General features: G+C 42.4%; 1 protein-coding gene across 1 annotated transcript in view; it reads right to left on the minus strand.

Annotated features, from left to right (window-relative positions):
* Positions 1–1,507: 1,507 nt before the first annotated feature.
* The window catches only part of LOC119399497 (alkyldihydroxyacetonephosphate synthase, peroxisomal-like), a 131,683-nt gene continuing 110,959 nt past the window's right edge, over positions 1,508–22,231 (minus strand). Inside the window, exons 11-18 of the mRNA XM_037666299.2 lie at positions 19,436–19,487; positions 17,769–17,908; positions 14,551–14,600; positions 13,360–13,429; positions 12,708–12,769; positions 6,560–6,749; positions 5,078–5,135; positions 1,508–3,042 (exon numbers count right to left, since the gene is read on the minus strand). Of these exons, the coding sequence (XP_037522227.1) occupies positions 2,918–3,042; positions 5,078–5,135; positions 6,560–6,749; positions 12,708–12,769; positions 13,360–13,429; positions 14,551–14,600; positions 17,769–17,908; positions 19,436–19,487 (747 nt within the window). The 3' untranslated portion in view covers positions 1,508–2,917. The remainder of the gene's footprint in view (positions 3,043–5,077; positions 5,136–6,559; positions 6,750–12,707; positions 12,770–13,359; positions 13,430–14,550; positions 14,601–17,768; positions 17,909–19,435; positions 19,488–22,231) is intronic.

Below are 22,231 nucleotides of genomic sequence, written 5' to 3' on the forward strand. Positions count from 1 at the left end.
TTCGTCTTTGCAAACATCCCACTACGACCCATCACCGATCCATCACTTCACCGACCATAAAGCCGTTATAATGAAGGGGGAACGGAAGCCACGTCTAGCTACAACTTATGATTAATAAAATTTCTTGTATAAATATATACAGTGTTTCTCGCGTCTTTGATGATGTACTGGGCTATCGCTTTGATTACTGCTGGGCGAAACCACTGAAGATTTCACGGTGTAACCATGATTGCTTCAGGAGCTTCGCCCAAGCTCTTCATCATTCACCCATGGATATGCTGTGATTTTTTTTCTTAATAATATGCGGTAAATACTATTCAAACTATTCGATTCGAAATTATTCGACCAAATCACTATTCGCTTCGAACCTCAAATTCACTATTCGCCCATCCCTAGTATTTTCTCAATCAACTCCACAGCGGTTTATCTATCACAGCACCATTTATCCCCCTATTCTTTGTATCGTTTGATCATTTGGCAATGTGACTACACTAAACAGGGATGCAGCTTTGAAATGGCAACTTCATCTCACTCGAATATAAATACTTGTTTCACACCTGCATTTAAATATAAAAAGCAAACATTACAAAACTTGGCTGCCCGGCCATGGATTAAAATATACGTTGTCAGCAAAGCACTTATCCTAAAATGCCCTGCCCTACGAAAAAGCTATCCGAAAATTGTGTTCTGCGGAGGATGAACTTTTCAGAAGGAGCCATCACCTCCCCTGTTCTTTGCATAAGAGACTTCATATTTGGGGAACAGTGCAAGCAAAATGTCAAAAGAATGTAACAAACGATGAGACAGCACTTGTGGTTGCACTGTTACCCAAAGATGACACTTATCCAACTTGACCAAATGTCATTTCTGCTGCACTTTATGAAAGGCTCCTTATCCTATGAAGAGCCTTCAAATAAGAAGAAACCACAGAACTATCGATTAGCATAACTCACTCACTCGTTGAGGCTAGGAGGCACGACTGTTTTGTTTTTGAAAAGGAATAAGGAAGTGCATTTGCAGGCAACAGCTCTCAATCGTGTTGAATTAGATTGTTTTGCAGATATAGCTTTGCAGGGAAGCCAAGTTCCAGAGTTTTGCCAATCGTCTATATGCGACCTCGGAAAGTACCCTTGCCTCCCACACGTTGCTCACTGAAAATAATGCACAAGCACAGGTCTTTTTTTTTTAACAGAAATGTGTGACCAGTCAAGACTGGAAAAGATGCACAAATAGGGAAAAATAATGCATGAAATGCATTCCTTGTCTCCCAACGCAGCTGCACAGAGTTCCCACATTATGACGCAACTATCACAAATATAGTAATGCACTACCTTGTTAAACTGAAAACACAATGAAACATTAATGCCACTACCTTGTTAAACTGAAAACACAAACATAAAATATGACAAGCTTTACTTTCATACCATCTCAAACTGGCTATCCCACCATGCCTTACACGAGTTACAATATAATGGTGCTTAACTGTGCAAATGTTCAGCCAACTTTCAGAAGTTGAAAATATGGCAGAAACTGGCCAAAGAAAGCAGCTGTGGTGCCCATACCTATGTATCGTCAGATCTGCCATCTTGCAAGTTCCGATTGGCTGAAAGGGTTGCTATGTCCAACTACAAGAGGCCCAAAACGCCAACGTAACAAAATCTGACAACATGGAGCAATTTTAAAATTTGACAGCATCTAAGCAGCAAGTAAAGCCACAATGTTCATTGATGTAAATGCCAGTTTTACGAGCCTTCAACGGGTCTAGTGATGACCCGTTGAAACTTTGACATAATCCACCCGATTCTTGGGTGCATCGCTTGTGAACTTTCCTCATTTTTCGTGCACCACAAGAGACTTGATCAAAGAAAAAGGAACTTCACCATGTTGCTAGCGTGCCCGTACACATAAACACAAACCAGGAAACGGAACACGAACAGGACAACCGGAAAACTATCAATCATGTTTAATATTGGCTTTGCATTGAAATACATACACTGGCACACTTTGCAGTGCACTTGCAGAGACAGGAGGTAAAAGAAAACAAGCAGCAGCACAGTGACCAAGCATTGTTATTCTCTAAGCCATGAAACAATATTGAGTTGTCAATCATATGTTCAAATAGAAATTATTCAGCTGGTAGTGTGCGCTTGACCTGTCCATGTTTCCTTGTGTGGTTTGTGTTTATATTTACAGCCAATCATGCTAAAGGCTCCCTTATAATACTCAAAGTTAGCACGAATGCACAAGCTGGCTGTGGTGACACTGCATCGATGCGAGGACTGTACAAGTCTGCTGTGCCAACACGATGAATGTGACCAGGGACATATGACATTCTTGGACGCCAGTTGCATCTATATAAAATGTCAAACCATGCTTAATTTATTCCAGAATGCAATCTGTGCACTCACTGATAGATGTTACACCAATGAGATGTACAAAAAAGAAGCAATCTCGGAGCACGTGCACTGCGGTAGTTGCCCTCAGTATGTGTGTCGCAGTTGCTTGGCAACAAGGCATGCCATTGTAGCTGCTGTAGACAGGCGGAGTGCTGCGGGCCGAATTTCTGGCCAACTGGGCCAGCGTCACAAGTAATGGCACACGCCGTCACTCGCACCAGGAATGCCACAACACAACGGCACTTTTTAACAGAACTGCACCAAGATGCACTGGTGAAATCTACTCCATCACTCGTCCTTTTCCCGCTGGTCACTTTGTTCTGTCTGTTTCCTTGTGACATTACTCAACTGAGAGTTCACCCTAATGCCCTTTACAAAATTGTCACGATAAGCTGGTGTCCCAGCTCGGCATCCCAGCCCGGCGGCTGTGCCGGCGATTATGTTGGCCCCCCCCTAGTGTGAGCCTTCTGCGAAAATGCCCCCTGGAAGAAGAAGAAGCAGAGTCCGTTTGTTCGTTGAATTCACATCGCCAGATTGCCACTGGCGAAGATGTTCTGTGGGTCGACACTTTGCTTCACGGCGCGGAGCATCTGCAAGCCCGTGCTTGATATTGTCTGCTCCAGCCAGCGCTTCCGGATCTTGCCAACTGGAGAGAAAAAAGAAACAAGGAAAGAATAAAGAAGTTTTTGACAAAGAACAATGTTTATTTTGGCACTACCGAGAGTTTGTGCACAAACGTCTTTATGCTTGCGGAATACTGGGCTTGGGAACATAAACATGAGCGGCCACGGTACAAAGCTCAACTAGATGAATGCAGCTATTATTGCAGTAACTTAGCTGCTTTGATACAATGCCACTGATGTAAATTTTGCGCAGAAGCATGATCACGAGCAACGGGTGACATTTCCAAGCACTTCTGGTCGAGCACGTACTTCCAGTTTTCTGAATATTTCAGTAAATTTGTTTTGAAAAACAAAACTGGTTAGAAATCGATGGTTATGGTTCAAATTGAGTTATATTGGATACGTATGATATCGAAGCATACGTAAGTTTACTTAAGATGAAGGCCAATTAACTGTCACGATAATTAATGTAAATTGATTGAACAAGTTAATTGAAAGAGCAGACGCTTTTCTTTTGAGTGGCTGGGATTGTTGTGGCACCTGGCAGAGTAGATCTCAACCACGCACTTCTTTCTATGAGGCCTGCGAGGTACGCTATGTCAACGCACGAAGCACGAACATAAACCAAGGAATGAACTAGGGCACACGAACGCCGACATACGACTGCCTATCCTGCCTGCACACACTTCAGTCAAGAATCAGAGTCACCTCCGGGTTTTTTCTGGCAAGAATGGTCACGGTACGCCGATTTTCAGTTATATTCCACGAGTATTTTCTCCAAGCTATAGCGAGCGTCAAGCGCTGCATTTTATTGAGGATCCAGACTCGAGCATCATGGCAATATGACAAAAACAATCTTAAAGTGCAAGGTGTTCATAGATGCTGCAACACCACCATTGCCTCCAGCACACACATCGAAGGAACTCGCCATGACACTGCTGTGTTGTTCTCAAAAAAAGAAATGAGGAAAGATGGCAGATGCAAATTTCGAAAACCATGAGGCGACCATGAGGCGGACCATGAGGCGACGCGAAGCCAGAGCACTTGCACAATCGCGTTCCGTTGGCGTTCGTTGGGCATGCTACTGACCTCGGGCATGCTACCGACCTAGCGTCGTGGAACGCAAAGAGGAACACTACACGCATCGTGTCTTCCCTCTAGCCTGGCCGTTAATTCTCACAGGGCGAACGGGGAACGCGGTTGACAGGCGCGCGAGAGGGGGGAGTGTAGGAGAGAAGAGAGAGGGGGAGAGGACGCGCATGCGCTGGCGCCCATAGCGGCGTTGTGCAGGAGAGAATGAGGCACGCGAGAGGGGGGAATGGGAGGGGAAGGGTAGTGGAGAGGGTTTGCGCATGCGCAGTAACGGTGGTCACACCGCACACCACGACCACTGGACTGAACTCCGCCATAAGCTGCTTTGCATCTAATAGGACGTGAAGTGCTACAGAGGATGCAATGAAATAGCCAGGTAGCTTGTTCTATGTGCTACCTTATTTCTACATGTTCAGAGCAATGTAATGTAAAAGTAATCAACTACTTTTCAGTGATTCCTCAATTACTTACTTGGGACAGCAATTGGTAACTGTAATCAATTGCCTTTTTAAAGAAAGTTAAGGTAACTGTAGTCTGTTACTTTTTTTTCTGTAATGAATAGAAGCCTAGCACATATTAACAGAGAAGCTATCTAGAGTAGGACGAGTACTCAATCCATCCCGGAGTATAAGCTCGGTGACTTATGAATGTGTCTGATACTCTACAAACAGATATACTGCAGGTACAAGGGCCACCACATGCTGAAACTTAATCTTTACATCTTTAGTAATAATAATAATTAAAATAAATCCTGGAGTCTAAACCACACAAGAGTTCTTCCATTTTGCCTCCATCAAAATCTGGCCGTCATGGGTGGGATTTGGACTTGCACCCTGTAGCTTAGCAGTGTGACACCTTATGCGCTTATCTTAGCATGTTATTCGCAATGTTAAAGAACTGACTATGAAGCCAGATCCGTAAGATTTTTCAGGCTCAAGATAAACATAAAGGCAGGCGTCATGTTACCTCCATGGTGGTGGGAAATGCTGCCTCCACATGCCAGGATCTCTTCTCTTGCTGCAGCCTGAAAAGAGGCAGTGGCACTCAGTCACAATGCACTTTGTTCCTACTAACACCAACAACGCTGAATTAGGCACACGGTTATGTCCAAGAGGCAGATGACATGGAATATATGCATGCAGACTGTGCGGTGCCTGCGCTTAAGAAGACATTCCACTGCCTAGCTTGTCAGTGGAACTGGCTGACACTCCCAGGAATACATCTCGTACATGTAAAAAAGTACACCGAAACCTCGATGTAACGAACACTGATATCACAAAATATTTGTTATAACGAAGTAAGTGAAAAATAGTCTTGCGATACATACAGTGTTAGGAGTATACGTTTATAACGAATTTTCGGATCTAACGAAGATATCTTCATGTAAGATGTAATTTCGTTATAATGAGGTTTGAGTTATATGCAATCAAAAGTGTATGAGAGGTGAGTGCATGCAGTAACTCAATGGTGGATTACCGCAAGCATAATGCCTCCTACTGTCTGTAGGTGTCTCTTTCATTTTCTTTATTTTTATCATTCCTACTATTCAAATAAAGGAGCAGTCAATTTTCACCACCTTCATTGTCTTCTGTGATGGTTGTAAGAAAGAAAACAATTATGGCAAAAATTGACCACTTTAAATTATTCTTTGTCAATGTAAATAACACCACAGTGACTCATCGACACCCCGTCAGCACCGTGAAAACATGCCAAGCGTCTCAATGCACCAGTCTGCACGAAGGATATTCGTGAGGAAACCATTAGTGTTATGGTATTGTGCCAAGCATCGGAATGCACAACCACAATGCCACAAGAAGGCAAGCGACGACTAAACCACAGGCCTGCCTGAGGCATTAGTGGTTAGAGCAATAGGTTTTGGTACTAGAGGCCGAGAGCTCAAATTCCGCTATCAGGTCATTGCTACCATTTTTATTTATGTTTAGCCAGTTTACATATGTACTGTCCTGATTGATGTCAATCACATGAACAAGTGCGTGCGTGGTGTGTGTGTGTGTGTATGACATCACACCAGAAGCAGTATTGTCCACTCATACCTGGAATCTTTTGTGCCAGCCAAAGAAATTCCATTTACGTATATTAAACGCATTAAATCCTGAACCTTCATGTACCAAATACATAATATTATAAGGAAAGCTGTAGTGGATGTCTCCGGATTTACTTTGACCATCTGTGATTCCTCAATGTGCACCTTAATCTAAGTACCAGGTGTTTTTATATGTCACTCTCACCGAAATGCGGCTTCTGCAGCCAGGAATTGAACCTGTGCCTTCATGCATGGCGACCCAATGCCATCGCTTCTAAACCACCATGGTGGCAAATAAAAAAATCAAGCAGCTCGATTTCACGCACCCTGTTACTCAAGTTTTATAATTTAAGCAAAAGCAGTTCACCTCACTGGTCATGGCAGTGTAGACATGAAATTCTCACCTCAATCTCCTCATATGCGTGCACGGGGTCGGCGACGCCCGAGTAGTTGAAGGCGAAGTAGAAGTAGACACAGGCTCCCGCGTCGTACGTCTGTGTCACGCGACACGAGGCCAGTGGGGGCAGTGACACTCCGTGATTCCGTGACTCTCGCATGATGACATCCTTGACGTTGCGACACAGATCCACCACCCTGCGAGCAGGTGGCCGAGACATTTAAAAAATGCTTTTGCACAACTGATGGGTCGCCAATACATAGTTTGCATTGAAATCAGTGTGGCTGCCATCTCAAGGTACTACATAGCATCTTCAGGGGTTGTACAAACAAGAAGTGTTTCAGCATGAGAGGCGCATCCTAAACTGAGTGACAAACAATGTCAGCGATAATGAAGCAAAAAACTGTCATTGCAAAAAAGCAATATGATGCACGCATGACAATGTGATCCATTGATGCAATCATGCCTGGCATGTTTGCGTACTAGCACAATGAAAAGCTGCGTCCATCATGTAATGTGAAAACTATCTGCAGATGGCCAGCTACTGAGGTTAAAGTTAAACTGTACTCCTGTCTTTCTAGCTCATTTGCACCCACATTGTGTGATGGGGTGAAATGTTGTTTCGTAACTGAAATAAACATTAGAAAAAAAACAAAAACAAAGGAAGTGAACAAAAAAAATTATGCAGCAGCCAGTACAGCCTATAGATGCCATACCAAAAGCACCAACATCTGGCACTGGTTGAAGAGAGAGTTTTACATTGAAGTATTAAACTGACCACTAAGAAGCCATAGCTGTAGAATTATGAATTTGATTACATGATCCTTGAGCCCAGAAGGCTGTAAGTTTAGCTGAATGAAAACCAGTTAGTCTCTACTGAACACATTGAAGAATACGCTGAGTAAATTCCATTTAATGTGGAAATCAGTTTAGCCTTTTCTTTATCAAAATGTTTCAGCATGTGCCCCAAGTGAGTGGAAGAGATATAAATAAATAAATAAATAAATAAATAAATAAAATAAAATGAATAATAAAATTTAATATATTTTTAAATACAAGACGAAGTGCAGTTCAGTAGCACGACTTGTGTCATTACAAATTCTTGACGCTAGCAAACAACAAGTGCACAACCTTGTTGCATTTGTAATTTACTGCCAGAAATGCCAAATTCTCTTCATTCAATTTCAATCCCATGATAGAGTTGTGCTTTTTTTTCTTAATGTCCCGAGGCTGTGCAGTTAGTTAGGCTGGAGGTCGTAATAAAGCTCTGTGGATTAATCCTGACAAACCGGAATTTTTTAAGGAAGACCCAAAACATCGTACATGTGGAGAGGTACACAGCATAGTAACTGAAAAGCGAAGAGTTTTTGATGCAAGGCCAAATGCAGCATAACTGCATAAAAATCCCAGCATCAAATAGTGTAGATGTAAAACAGTGTTTGTGTGAAATTTGACTGAATGTGTCATGAAAAAAAAAACTAAGAATTTATGTTTTTGGTGCCAAAACTAGACATGCACCCCCCCCCCCCCACCCACACACACACACTCACGCACTCACTCATATTCTCTCTCTCTCTCTGCTGGTATAAAATGAGGCCTGGCTCTTAAGCAGGACTGGTAGAACTATGTGGCAGATGTGGTGCAATGAAAAATCTCATAGGCAACATGCTGCAGGGTGATTCCACGTAAGATCGAACAATCGATGGCTGGTCGACCTCTCAAATTTATTTCAAAATTTTATATATTATTGCCTGATGAGTGGAAAGAAGAGATCCGCAATTTGTTTTGCCGCCAAAAATTTTTTCGAAGCACAGCAAATCAATAATGACTAAGAGGTGGAGTAGAGCGCTCATCCGCTCTGCTGTTTTGGCCAACTTTCGTTATGAATTGCACAAAATATATTAAAGTTAGGTAGCTGAAATTTCTTTAACTAAATATATGCATGTTTTTGCTTCTGCTCAGGTATTTTTAGTTTTGATGTGTAGTGTAGATGTTTTTATAAAAAGTCTCGAAATTGGCCCAGGAGACGTTATTTTCTTTACTTTGAAGGTCTTTATCTTGAAAACTCCTTGTAGCAGAGCGACAAAAATTGCGCATTACGTTCTTCGCATGCTTATCTACCACACTGACGAATCTTATATTTATATGACTTTTCAGTAAAGAGATATGACCGGGCTAAGTTAAAGAAAACACCGGACAATGAAAACTTCTGACGACAATTAAAAAAAAACCCCGTTTTTCATATTTCTTAAACTTTGTCCACTTAGTGCCCTCCACATCAGCTTTCATAATCATTGAAAACATGTTGCATAATGTCGTTGCACTAATAGTTACGACCCCCCAATGAGACCCTTGGACAAGGATTGGCAATTCAGACTTCTTGCCCAGCAAGTGTATAAAATGCAGGCAGGATTGAATTGCTTTTTTATTAAAAGGCCAGCAGGTACCGAAAAAGGTGTCGCTGGCACTGAAGACGTTAATTTTGAAATTATTTGGTCACTGCAGCGGCCACGAGCGCGGGGCTCCCGAGCAGGCGCGCGTTGTAAGAGACGGTGCAGTGAGAGCTCGTTTTCGCGTCCTCAGACCGATTGAGTTCGAAACAGCAACACCTCTGGGGTGACATGAACGCACGTACACCGGTAGTCGCAGTGATCTGGTTAATGACGTCGATTTCTTTTTCAAGGGGCATAAGAATGTCATCGTTAAACTGTGCGTTCCGTGAAGATCTTTCATTGCAGTGGTAGCAAAAGCACGCGAAGCACAAGTAGTCCGTCTCACTGGCAGTCACTGATCTTTCGGGCGTTAAACGTTTCTTCAAAGCGTATATGCCTAGGTCGGTAACTCTACGAAATTTTGGCTTCTTTGCAATAATTAAAGGAGTACTGACACGATTTTGAGACATCGCAAAAGGCACATTTTTTGCTTCGTTGGTGTGCAGTGTCAACGCTGTCCACACACTGGAGTCAGAGAACACGTATAAAATATTTTAATTTGACTTTGAAGTTTTCGTCGCTGAGCATCTGCAAGCCAGCCCCACTGCAAGGACATTATTCCGACGAGTCCAGACAGTTCACCCGAGTATGCGAGTTCTGCGTCCTGCATGCAGCCTAAATCGCAGAAATCACTGTCAGGGTCACAGGACGGCAATTCACTCATCGTTGTTTATGTGCACCACGAGCAGATGACGAATTTGCTGCTAGTACGTCGTGAGTTTCTGTATCTCCGCGACGTCACACTGCTATGAAACGACACTGAGAAGCCACCCCCTCGATATCTAAACCGAAAGTGTCTTTTTAAGGTGGCGCTAATTAAAATATATACGATGCATTCCCAGGCACCACAATAGTCGTTTTAGGTTTCTCGACACCAGTATTTTTATTTAGAGCAACAATCCGAAATTTTTAAAAATTCGTGTCAGTACTCCTTTAAGCTTCTTGTGCTTCGAAAGGTAGTCTCCACAATACACTCATTCCGAGCTACGCACAGGAGGAGTAGAGTAAGGGCAAAGCACAAGAACCATCCGCGCCGAATGAAGTGTGAACAGCGCTCTGAACGCGCGGCTAGTTCAGGCCCTCTGCTGCCGACATCTAAGATAGGCAAGCGCATCCGGTTACCGATAGTTTTGCTTTTCTTTCCTTTGACATTCCATATTTTGCTTTGCCACTGGAGCGCCACGTTAATGCTTTCCACTGATCGCAACTGGCGCAGCGCAGTTTCTCTGGCAGCAGTGTGCGTGAAGCGAGCGCTCATAGCTCCCTTATAGAGTTCTCATCTTGCTTCCATCTCTGCCTTGTTATCAGCGCCTAGCTGCGATGCGAACAGAGGGCGGATAGAATAGCGAAGCTCCAGTGCACGTGCGTTCAAGTCACCGGAGAGGCGTTGCTGTTTCGAACTCAATCGGTCTGAGGACGCGAAAATGAGCTCTCACTGCGCCGTCTCTTACAACGAGCATCTCGGGTGCGCGCGCCTGCTCGGTAGCCCCGCGCTCGTGGCCGCTGCAGTGACCAAATAATTTCACTATTAACGTCTTCAGTGCCGGCGACACCTTTTTCGGTACCTGCTGGCCTTTTAATAAAAAGCAATTCAATCCTGCCTGCATTTTATACACTTGCTGGGCAAGAAGTCGGAATTGCCAATCCTTGCCCAAGGGTTTCATTGGGGGGGTCGTAACTATTAGTGCAACGACATTATTGTAGTGTCGCCGCCGGAGGTACCGTCCGGCGGGCTAGGAAGGCGGCTCAGCGCCGGAGCGCCCGCAGTTACGTCAAGACAGCCGGTGAGCGGGGATGGGACTGAAGTTTATTAACAAAGAGATTTGGTCATCCGATTTTGTACATGAAATACCCGTTGTGTGGCGCTCCGCGTCACACAATCGAAACCGAAACTGGTAAGGCGCGACACCACATCATCTCCCCCTAAAAAGGAAAGGAGTTGTACTCTGTATATGACATTATACAGTGGTAAGGCACTGAAAAGTTTGTATGAAGTAACACGTTGGCACACAATCCTTGAACATCTTGTAAGAAAATGCGCAAAAATAAGTAACATCATTATACAATTGTTATCACATGTAGGAATGTATTCTTTATTAGGACAATATTTATGTGACCAGAGTTGACGTAGTTTGACTAACTTGATGTAATGATTTTTATTTTTATTGCATGAGCCCATTTATGAACTAGTATAAGTAGTAATTAGGAACTTAATGTCAGTCACATGTTCCCCAAAAAAGGATTATGTAGTAATATATGAAAGTAGTATATAAAGTGGTATATAAGCAGTATAGTAGTATGTGAAACATGAGTATTATGAAGAATATAGATATATATATCAAGGAACATAGTCCTTGTATCGAGATGGCTTTCTTCGGTGCCGTTTGGGACGAAGGGGACGGTCAGTAGAGGAATTTGAGCCTTGGGGCTCACCTACACGCTCATCGGAGAGCGAACGCGGCAGAGTTTCGAGATTTTCCGTAGTCGGCATGTTAGTCGACGTATCTATCCCCCCTTCGAGAAGAGTTGCATTGGGGCTGGGCACATCAGCCGATTGTTAGGCGCGACACCACAATTATGCAACATGTTTTCAATGATTATGAAAGCTGGTGTGGAGGACAATAAGTGGACAAAGTTTAAGAAATATGAAAAATGGGGTTTTTTTTTAATTGTCGTCAGAAGTTTTCATTGTCCGGTGTTTTCTTTAACTTAGCCCGACCATATCTCTTTACTGAAAAGTCATATAAATATAAGATTCGGCAGTGTGGTAGATAAGCATGCCAAGAACGTAATGCGCAATTTTTGTCGCTCTGCTACAAGGAGTTTTCGAGATAAAGACCTTCAAAGTAAAGAAAATAACGTCTCCTGGGCCAATTTTGAGGTTTTTTTATAAAAACATCTACACTACACATAAAAACTAAAAATACCTGAGCAGAAGCAAAAACATGCATATATTTAGTTAAAGAAATCTCAGCTACCTAACTTTAATATATTTTGTGCAATGCATAACGAAAGTTGGCCAAAACAGCAGAGCGGATGAGCGCTCTACTCCACCTCTTAGTCATTATTGATTTGCTGTGCTTCGAAAAAATTTTTGGCGGCAAAACAAATTGCGGATCTCTTCTTTCCACTCATCAGGCAATAATATATAAAATCTTGAAATAAATTTGAGAGGTCGACCAGCCATCGATTGTTCGATCTTACGTGGAATCACCCTGCAACATTTTCATAACCACTGGTCACCAGTTACATGCGTTGTCTGTTTATGCATTACGGGCTATTAATGCAAACATCAGACAATTGAGAGACCTGCAGCCTTACCAACATTGCTTCAGTTAGCAATCAACTTAGCCATGGTGAAAATTTTGAAGTTGACTTTTAGACAGATCTCTAGTGAAAAGAAAAATAATAATAAAGCTATTGTTCAGGCTTTTGTGTCAAAGCCAAGTTGCAGCGAGTCAAAAAATGGTCATTTAGTGTTCCATTTCACACTGCACAGTGCACGTTCCAGCAAGTGAGCATGTGCTGCAGAAAGGTTTGTCGTCTTTCTCCTCACTTGCTTCTTTCCTTCATTTGCTTTTACTCGGTAAATTCTTGTAATGTGCTTAACTGGAGAAATACTAATACCCTACACAGTCATCAACTCTTCCTTCAGCAACGTACCTGTCCCATGGTACTGATGTCTCGAACGATTCGGCAATGACGCTGAAGTCCAGGCCCAAGTCCTGAAGGCGATTGCGTGAAGAGAAGAGATAATGTGTCACAGAATGCTACAGGAGTCTATCAGAAGAGCAACCCTAGCTTTCATTAAACATTGTCTCAAGCGCACGAGAACAGTTTCTCAAAGCTTTTCAGTTCTTACAGCGTTGGTCATGTTGAGATCTTCAAGTATACTAGAGTTGGCACACTTTAGAATGTCAACAGCTGATGAGTCTGTACAATCACTTTGGACAATGACCAGTAATAATAATAGTACCTGGGGTTTTAAGCACCAAAACAGCAAAATATAACTGAGAGACACCGCAGTGGAGGGCTCCAGAAATTTCGAGCACCTGGTGTTCTTTCATGTGCACTGACGTCACACATGCACGGGCGACATTCAGGTCAGCAGTTGAGTGAACAATGATCAAAGCAGATATAAGAATATGTTGGCTTGCGCCAAGTTGACGTGCCATAAGCAACAGACTGGACCGGGTTTAAATTAGCTTCTTAAGAGACAACATTAACATGTGTACAAGTTAAGTACAAGTGGGCATCGTTCTTGGCAGCCACAAAAATGGCCAAAGCGAGAAGAGCGAAGAACAACGGCACTTACCCTGATGTATGCGATGACAAAAGTCAACATGTATCCCCGCATGCCGTTTTCTTCACCAGCGGCCAAGCCACTGCCAAGGAAAACATTAAAAGAAATACAGCAGGTGATCAAAATAACACACAAAAATGGCGCAATATTAGAGATGCAAGTCTGGCTAGTTGGTGCGAATTGACTTCAGACATAACTAATTAGCACAAAAAAGGACAACAGACAAACTGAAGAAAGCCCGCGTCCTGTCTATTTTGTTCGCCTTGTCTATTGTCCTTTCTTACGCTAATTAGTTATGTCTGAAGACAATGCAGCAATATGAGAGTTTACGTATACATGAGACAACACATGCAGCAAGAAGGAAAAAAATGTCGAGCAGACTATAAAAGAAAACAATTAAGGTAAAGTAAATGACTTCAGTAGGGCTAACTGTTGGAATAGTTGGTCCGACACACTCAAAGAAAAAAAAAGATCATTGTTTTCGGCACGTTTTAAACTGTGACACCTGCCATGTATTATAGTACCAGTGAAACAATAGCCTACCGTTACCACACATGGCAAGCCGCAAAAGCCCGTGTTATCCGCAAAAGCACCAGTCAAAGATGTGTCAGCTTCACACTGCTACGATCATCAAAACTTAAACTACAGTCATGTCATGCTAATAGCATGACATGACTCCAGACTTGACACTACAATTGCACACGTAGTGCCAAGGTGACACTACATGTGTTGTCTCATGTATACGTAAACTCTCATATTGCTGCATTGACTTCAGACGTAACTAATTAGCGCAAAAAAGGACAATAGACAAGGTGAAGAAAATAGACAGGACGCAGGCTTTCTTCAATGTAAAATGGAATAAGTAGCAGTGTGTACTGGTGCCAGGTGCATGCACGCTAAACGTGCCAGTGTACGAATGTGGCACAGCAAGCGTACAACTAAATTATACACTGAACTTGTACAACGTTTGATGTAGTGGAGAGAGAAATCGAATGCACATTTTTTTCCTCTGTGCTCCTGAATATCCAACACAGTTTCATTTTTTTTTTCCATAAGAGAGCTCATCACACAAAACAGCAGACCTCTGATGACAGGAAGCATTAGTTCTATATTATTTTTTTAGACAAGTGCGCAAGAAAGTTTGCTTTAAATGTGTCACCAGAATTGACACCAGCTCACATGGAGGAAATTGAATCTGCTCACCCATATTTGGCCGCAATCTCGTACACTCGCCTCTCTTGTGTGTCAACGTCCTAGAAGAGACAAAGTCATTGCCACACCACATTGAGGTCAGTGTGCACTCAGCGCAACATTGTATTTATTCACAACATGCAGGCGCAGACTCAAAGGTACATCGAGCTATACTTGCTATAGTTAAACCCTGTAAGCTCAAAACTAGAAAAACCGAGAAAAACTGAGAAAATTGTCTTTTATAGACCATAAGGAGCCTTCCTAAAATAGTGTCAGTAAAGTTGGTCAGTTTCACATGCCTCGACTACAAACACGCCTGTTTATGCTGCAGTGCACATGCTACTGGCACTGCATGTGCCAACTTCAATTGGTCCACTTCAATCCATTTCAATTTGCAACACTGTTAGTGCAAATGCGTTCGCTGCGGCACGCTTTCTTGAGGTCTCGTTTTACGTGTGAAGTGACCCACCAGTAGGCCATATGGCATACCTTCCAGGTGCACCGTGACCCACCATTTGTATTTTTCCAATAAACCCGCCAAATGGCAGCCTCAAAGGTAGCAGCGCAGTCTCTTTGGAGCGAATGGAACAGGCATAGGCGCGTGACCCATCGGTGGGTCACGCACCTATGCCTGTTTCATTCGCTCCAAAGAGACTGCGCTGCTACCTTTGAGGCTGCCATTTGGCGGGTTTATTGGAAAAATATAGAGCTATTTCTCGCTTTTTTCACGCAAGCCTATGCTGAAGTCCAAAGTGCCTGGCACCAGAAAACAAAAACACATGTTTGTTTGCTCTGCATTGCGCTTTCTTTTGCATCCATAAAAGGCATGAGGATCCATTAGTTGCGCTAGAATGTTTAGGAGCAGCAGGAAGAATGAATGTACTTATTTGAATGAAGTGTACTTCAAAAACCGCGGCATGTTGGCAAGGAACACAACGGAGGAATAAACTGCAACTCCGCTCCTTAAAAACAACAGCACCGTCCCACGTCGAATGCAATAAAAGTATATAGTGTTGGCTGCATTTTCAAACTTTAGATGACAGCACATGGCGGAGAGTTCTCAAGCGTGGGTCACCGGTGGGTCACACCGCACGCAGCATTAAAACATTTCCACTGAACGTGTCGCGGGTCGCCGGTAGGTCACGGCATTTAACACCATAAAGGTATTCTTCTGGCTATCTATAACCTCCTGCAACAAGAATTGTACCTCTGCGTTCAAGTCTGGTGAAGTTATCCCATCAGCGAGCAGGTGGACGTTCGTAACTTTGCAGCCGCATACAAGGGAGCGCAGGCCGTGACCCACCAGTGACCATCAACGCAGTGAACGTGTTAAAGACAACAATTAATGTCCTCTATGCTTTCCCCAGCCTAATTGTCTGCTTGATTCATTTGGATGTGCCAAGACAGCATGATTGGCACCAAGATGACCGAACGTAACACAATTTGGAACCTCTAATCCGAGGTCTCTGTAACCACCTACAGATATAAACAAGAAAAAAAATAGTTGACACATGCATCCATTAAAAGGAGTTCCATCCACGGGGGCCATACTTTTGTTCCACGACAATAATCGTCATCTGGTTTGCTTGTGTTTCCTTCCTTGAAAACTTTGTGATCGCTAATTTTCTATTCAGACATACTACGTCATGGCAATAGCACGCACATTGTTCGTGACCTGGAAATGCTGAGCATGCAGAGTTAACCCAAAGGAAAGGCACACTTGGCAAATGATAATTATTGTAGCGTGACACAGCTATGCCCCGAAGGGTGTGAACTGTTTTCACACTCCCAAAAGATCACGCCATTATGGGCATTTCTCGTCCACAAACAACAAATGTCACGTGTCTTGCTTGCGTTTCCACTTTTGAAAGGCCTGTGCCTGCTGCTTTTCTGTCCCGAATGCTATGTCATGTTGACAATGCATGTGCTGATCGTGATCTGGAAGTATCGGGCGCACAGTTTTAAAAAAAGGACGAAGGGCACACAAGACAAAAAGAGTGCAAGTGACACTGCCCCAGTTGCTAAGGCAACGCGTACACAGTAGGCAAAAGTTAATGAGGAATTCCGTTTTGTAGGCTTGTGCAAATAGCAAATTTTAGGTTCGAAGCGAATTCGAAGCGAACAGTGATTTGGCTGAATAATTTCGAATTGAATTCGAATAGTATATATCACATATTATAAAGAAAAATTAGCATATTTTTCATGACCCAACTAGCCTGCACAATATTTTTTTTAAATTGAAACAAGGGATGTGCAAACGCCATTCCTTTTGGTTCAAAGAGAAATAATAGCAGGATTTGACTTCTGGTAGCATGCAAGTGATAACCTGTAAAATACGTTGCATTTTAAAATTTACTTACAGCATATAAGCCAGTATAACGAGCTTTTAAACTGAAAAAAATTATTAATCGATGTGAAGGTAATATGTTCATTTAACCTAGAAGGAAGGCTTCGCAGCAGTGCGAATTTCCCCTGGATAAGTGTAATCACTGTACAGCACTCCTGCACTGCAGTGAAACCACCTTTACAGGGAAAATTTAGAATTTGAATATTTGAACTGCTCGAATATTCGCACAAGGCTACCCATTTTCACTATTTTATATCGCAGCTGCCCACAAGAGCACTGAATCCTTTGGGTGGTGTCTTTTTCCTGTTGGTCTTGCTGTTTACATTTAAAGATATTTAGAGACCAGCATAAGAGGTTTTCGTAATAAGGGCTGAAAAATAGATGCTACTGACACTGTGACGAGAGAAAATTTTGACTTGAAATATATTGAAATGTCGAGATATCAGATTTTCAAGTTAATGATGGTTTACTGTATTTCCATCATTCATTCTTATGCATCCTTTGTACATTTCTCTGTTATGAGATGCACAACAAAGGGTGCTGAGATACTGCACACATTTAATATGTGTGCGTGCAGTGTGTGTACTCTTCACAGAGTGACATTGAAAGCAAAGCGCTTCTTTTGAAAGCACGTGTTTTCCTAAATTCATTAACACAGAATTTAAGATCTAGTTTTTACAACATGCACAAAACCTATATTTGCCAGTAGTCTTGCAAACGTGAATTACAGTCATTACAGTAATTCATGCGTTAAGCAGGGGGCAATAACTTTCTTTCCTTGTGTGGTATACCGTTGTTAGCTCTGGGATTACCAGCAAGAGATCTTGCACCACAGTTTTGCTTAATTTAAGAGAAGGCCAAAATTTTTCGCTTCCTTCCTCACCTGCTTGTTGCCTTCGAAGAGCAGAGTGGTGACGCAGATCTGCTCTGGGTTGAAGCCCTTGATGCGCGTCACGTAGAACTTCTTGAAGCCGTCCCACAGTGGTGCCAAGAGGGAAGATGCCTCGGGCTTGAGTGCTTGCCCTGGCAAGGGAGATGACACACCAGTGAGGCAGAGCCAACAGACAATGAGGCCAGGGCAAGCAGAGGAGAAATGATGTTGAAATGGGTAGAACAACATTTGGCGAGTCGATAGAAAAATTACGCGCGAAATCAAAACATCTCGCTGGACGCAACTTAGACACCATACCAGCCACAATCTAACTGTGCGTATATTTTTGGACAGTTCTTGTTGAGAGAGGTTCCATCTTACAGCCAGTGTTGTAGCTCGATGCATGGCACGCATAGTGCAAAAAGGTGCTGAATGGACTCCCACCTGTGGTAACTTGTTTTGTCAGCCTGTTCCATTTATGTTTATCTCGTATGTTTCAACCAAAAAGATTAGTCGATTGATTATCACTATGCTTACCCTGCCTTCGTTATCTGTTTGCTTTGCTAGCAAAAGCTCAAGCCCCTCAATCAGTTTCCCCTAATCTTCTCATTTATTACTTACTTCCAATGATTCTTTTGCATTAGTGCTCCTGTACTAATACAAGCATCATCAAATTAAACCTTGGTGCAGCCAACCCACACTAAAGAAATCAATGATGTATCAATAGACATTACTTTTCCTAATCTTAGTTCCACAGACAACTATTTAGTATTTGTTCCCGCAATTCAGTTAGGCAATCCCACTCTGCTCTTTCAATGCAATGAAGTCACAGAAGTCCATGAATGCGTGTACCTGGAGTGTTCGCAGCCAGCTGGAGTAAGCTGGGTTATCAGTCACACAAATTCTTTTTATGGTTTCTTATTTGACTAAGGACAAACGAAATAAAATAGCAGTCCAAGGTTGATTCTAGCAAGATCTGACAGCAGCTGAATACGCACCAACATGAAAGACCTCAAGGTTTGCCTGAGCAGCCAAAGTTAATCTCAAAGTGTAAAGCTGATAACACAAGCAAGTATTATGTGGCGTCTAGCAAGTATTATGACGTGTGGCAAGTATTATGACATACACAGCACCTGAAGAAAGATAGCGGCCACTCACACTGCTGAAATAAGCTGAAGTCTGCTGCTGAAATCTGCTGAAAATCTCCTGAAATAAGCTGAAAAAAATTTATGATACCGGAGACTAAAGCTAACATACTTAGTTCAAAGCGAGCTAATGTCTACAAAGAGATACATTTCACTGAAAACCACATTCACCTAAATAAAGCCAGAATGGTGCTTCTCTGTGTAAACCCATGCGTGAATTGAAAACAAGGGTCCGAAATATCCATGGTTGTTGATAATGAAGTGTTGAAAAGTTAATGAAAAGATCACATGTAAAAGAGTACATCTGCAAGTTATTTACGAGCTGCAATGATACACAAAACGACGTGACTGCCAAAATAGATCCCAGCTTTTCTCGTCAAATCGTTTTCTTCATATCGGCCTAGTGTGTGGGGCCGCTCCCATTTGCTGCATAACAATACAGCCAAGTAATACGCGACGAGATCAGTTGTACTTCATGTATCCTGCTCAACGTTGCAGTCAACATACGTAGTCACAAAGCGTAGAGCCACTCACCGAAGACAAACTGCTGATTGTCCATGAGACGTATGGAGGCTGGCCGAATGTTCTGCACAAGCAAAGACGCATCAAAGGTTCAATCAGATTCGAGATGTACAGAGTATCTAGAAAATCCCTTTTACAAAATTCCCCGACATTCGCAGATTTTTTCCGTCTCCCTCAATGAACTATACAGGACAAAAAGAGATGGTTATGGCAAATGATACAATATGAAAAATACAGAGACAACCCAAGAGCAGGCACTGAGGACAGTGTTTGTATTGCTTTTTCAGCGCTTACGGTGTCCATTCTTTTGCCATCCTCCTATTTTTGACATGGTACACTTTGCCGCAATTTTCTCAGTGAAAATTCCATGAATAAAACACTCACTCCTTAAATTCGACCCGCAAGCACGTATAGTATAGATGACTCGTGTACCTCCTCGTGCAATCCTTCAATCTTGCCCTGATGTACAGTCGCCCAATTTTTTAACCTGAATGTGCGGGCATCGACCACCGAGTCGATAAGCACCATATAACGGAGCGCGGCAGAAAAATGGACGAGAATATGCACATGTGCGCGATGAGCAGTCCTGTGCAGCTGTCTTGTGTTGCATAACAGCCTGGCAGATGAAACCTGCAATGGACTGTTCCCTGCACATGCGCACAGCCTCTCATTCATTTTGGCGCTGCGCTCTATCATATGACATTTATCGACTCGGCGGTCAACGCTCCACGTTCAGGTTAAAAAACTGGGCCACTGTACCTGCATCAACTCACTGATAAAACCCTTTCGTCTTGACCTCTTTTGGAGTAATTTGTCCATACTACACTATAAAAGACGAAAGGTAACACTGTCATCCACCTGTTTTGTAGCACTAATTTACAAGGAAAACTCATAAGAAACCCAAAGAAAATCTACAAGAGAGTCCATAAGGATTTAACACAAAGCTTTCCAGTGGATGAAAAATTCGTCCAGCTACGGAAGCTTCTTTGTCGAGTGGAGAGCTTTCTTTCTCAGAAATACACATGAATTTCCATAGCAGCTAAGTGCTACAAAACAGACAAATGACAATTTTTCATCTCTGAACCTGACTACAGTTCGTGGGCTTCTGCAGAAGTGATTCTCAATATAGGAGACACTTTACTGCATGGCAAGCCCTGCATTACAAATGACTCTATAATAGTAGAAGGCTGCGCTGCGTAGCAAGTGTATGCATGAACTAAGCGTGTGCTTGCTTCAGAACAAAAGTGCTGGATACACATGAGATTGACCAAATTAAAGTGCAGAAAAGTTGACATGGAGTGCTGCAAGAAGTCTAAGTGAAGCACTAGTCCTGTGTGTCCCATGTTATTCATTGTTGCCTTTTGTGCTCTGGTCTTTTCAAAAAAATTTTTAATTTTATCATATACAAGTGAAAATTTTCAGGCAAGGTATATTTTTAGCCTGCTAAACGCAGATATGCAATTCATTTTTTTTTATCTGAAGTAGTTTTTGAGATAATTAATATATTATGAAAAATCAATTTGCCCAACTTTTCTGCGATTTTTATCACTGAATATCCTAGAAAAGTTTATATGGGCATATTCCAGAACAACTGGAGATCACAACTAGACCATGACTGTAGCTTTAGCTCTATTTTTATAAAAGTTATTACCACCTGTAATGTGGTGGCTGGAAACCCGAGAATTTTCATCAGTTGTATTGCCAAATAAAAAATTTTCTCAGAAAACAATTACAATTTATTCATTTTATTGTGTGTATGTACTCATAAGCTTTTAATTGCAACAATAGTCATCAAAATCTGACTACTAGATCAAAAGATAACGTGGGCAACAGCACAGCACATAAGAGAAAAGTGCCTCTTTTTCGGGGGGGGGGGGGGGGGGGGAACAAAAAAGTGGTAATGAAGCAGGCTTTAGAGTGCAATCACAAAAATACGTACTAATCAGAATGCGTTATTACAGCTGCAATAGATTCTCTTGGACTTCTACATTGTGAAAAAAAAAATGTTTCAGAAAGTCTATATTTTGGCGATATTTTGGTCCAGAAGACCAGTGTTTCCCCTTTAACTTGCAGTACGTTTTGGGGGAGGGGGGGTGTGTAGATTGCCAAAGTGAAATGCCGGGACAGCAGTAGAAGACTCAATCACAGTGTTTATTGAAAACAGTTAATATACTCTTGCAGGAAGAGGAAAAAAATGGCTTTGTGCTCTAATAAAGACAGGAGCATTGTTTTGGCTTCTATCATCGATAACCAGTGCACATAAAAACACACACATGTGCTGATATGATGCAGTGTGGCACACCAATTTGACCAAACAGTTAAGCTTAAATTCCTGGCAAGGCGTGACTGACCAACACGAATGTGAATCTTGGGCAGTTCACTTGGTCATTTTTCCCCAACATTCATGAGAAAATGTGTTCTACTCAAAAACTCTCCAAATTTTCCAGCTGATCAGAACTTCACTGACATTTCCACGTCTTTCAGGTTGCTGGACGCCCCACACAGCACATAGCAGGAACACAACAGTGGCCGGTCGATCACTGCCGTTAGAAATTGTTTCAGTCAGGACCGGCAGGGTTTCTCAAAACTAATTTGAACTGAATCCATTTCCATGCACCATACATGAAGGATGGCGGGAGTAAAACCTGCACTAAACCAGCTTGACTAGCTCCCGCTACAATCAAACCTCAATATAACACGGATATAACGAATTATTGGTTATAACGATGCAAATAAAGAATAGTCTTGTAATAGGAACAGTGTTATGAATATATACGTTTATAACGAATTTTCGGATATAACGAAGTT

Source organism: Rhipicephalus sanguineus, chromosome 7 (assembly GCF_013339695.2).
Source record: "Rhipicephalus sanguineus isolate Rsan-2018 chromosome 7, BIME_Rsan_1.4, whole genome shotgun sequence".
NCBI classification, from domain to species: domain Eukaryota; kingdom Metazoa; phylum Arthropoda; class Arachnida; order Ixodida; family Ixodidae; genus Rhipicephalus; species Rhipicephalus sanguineus.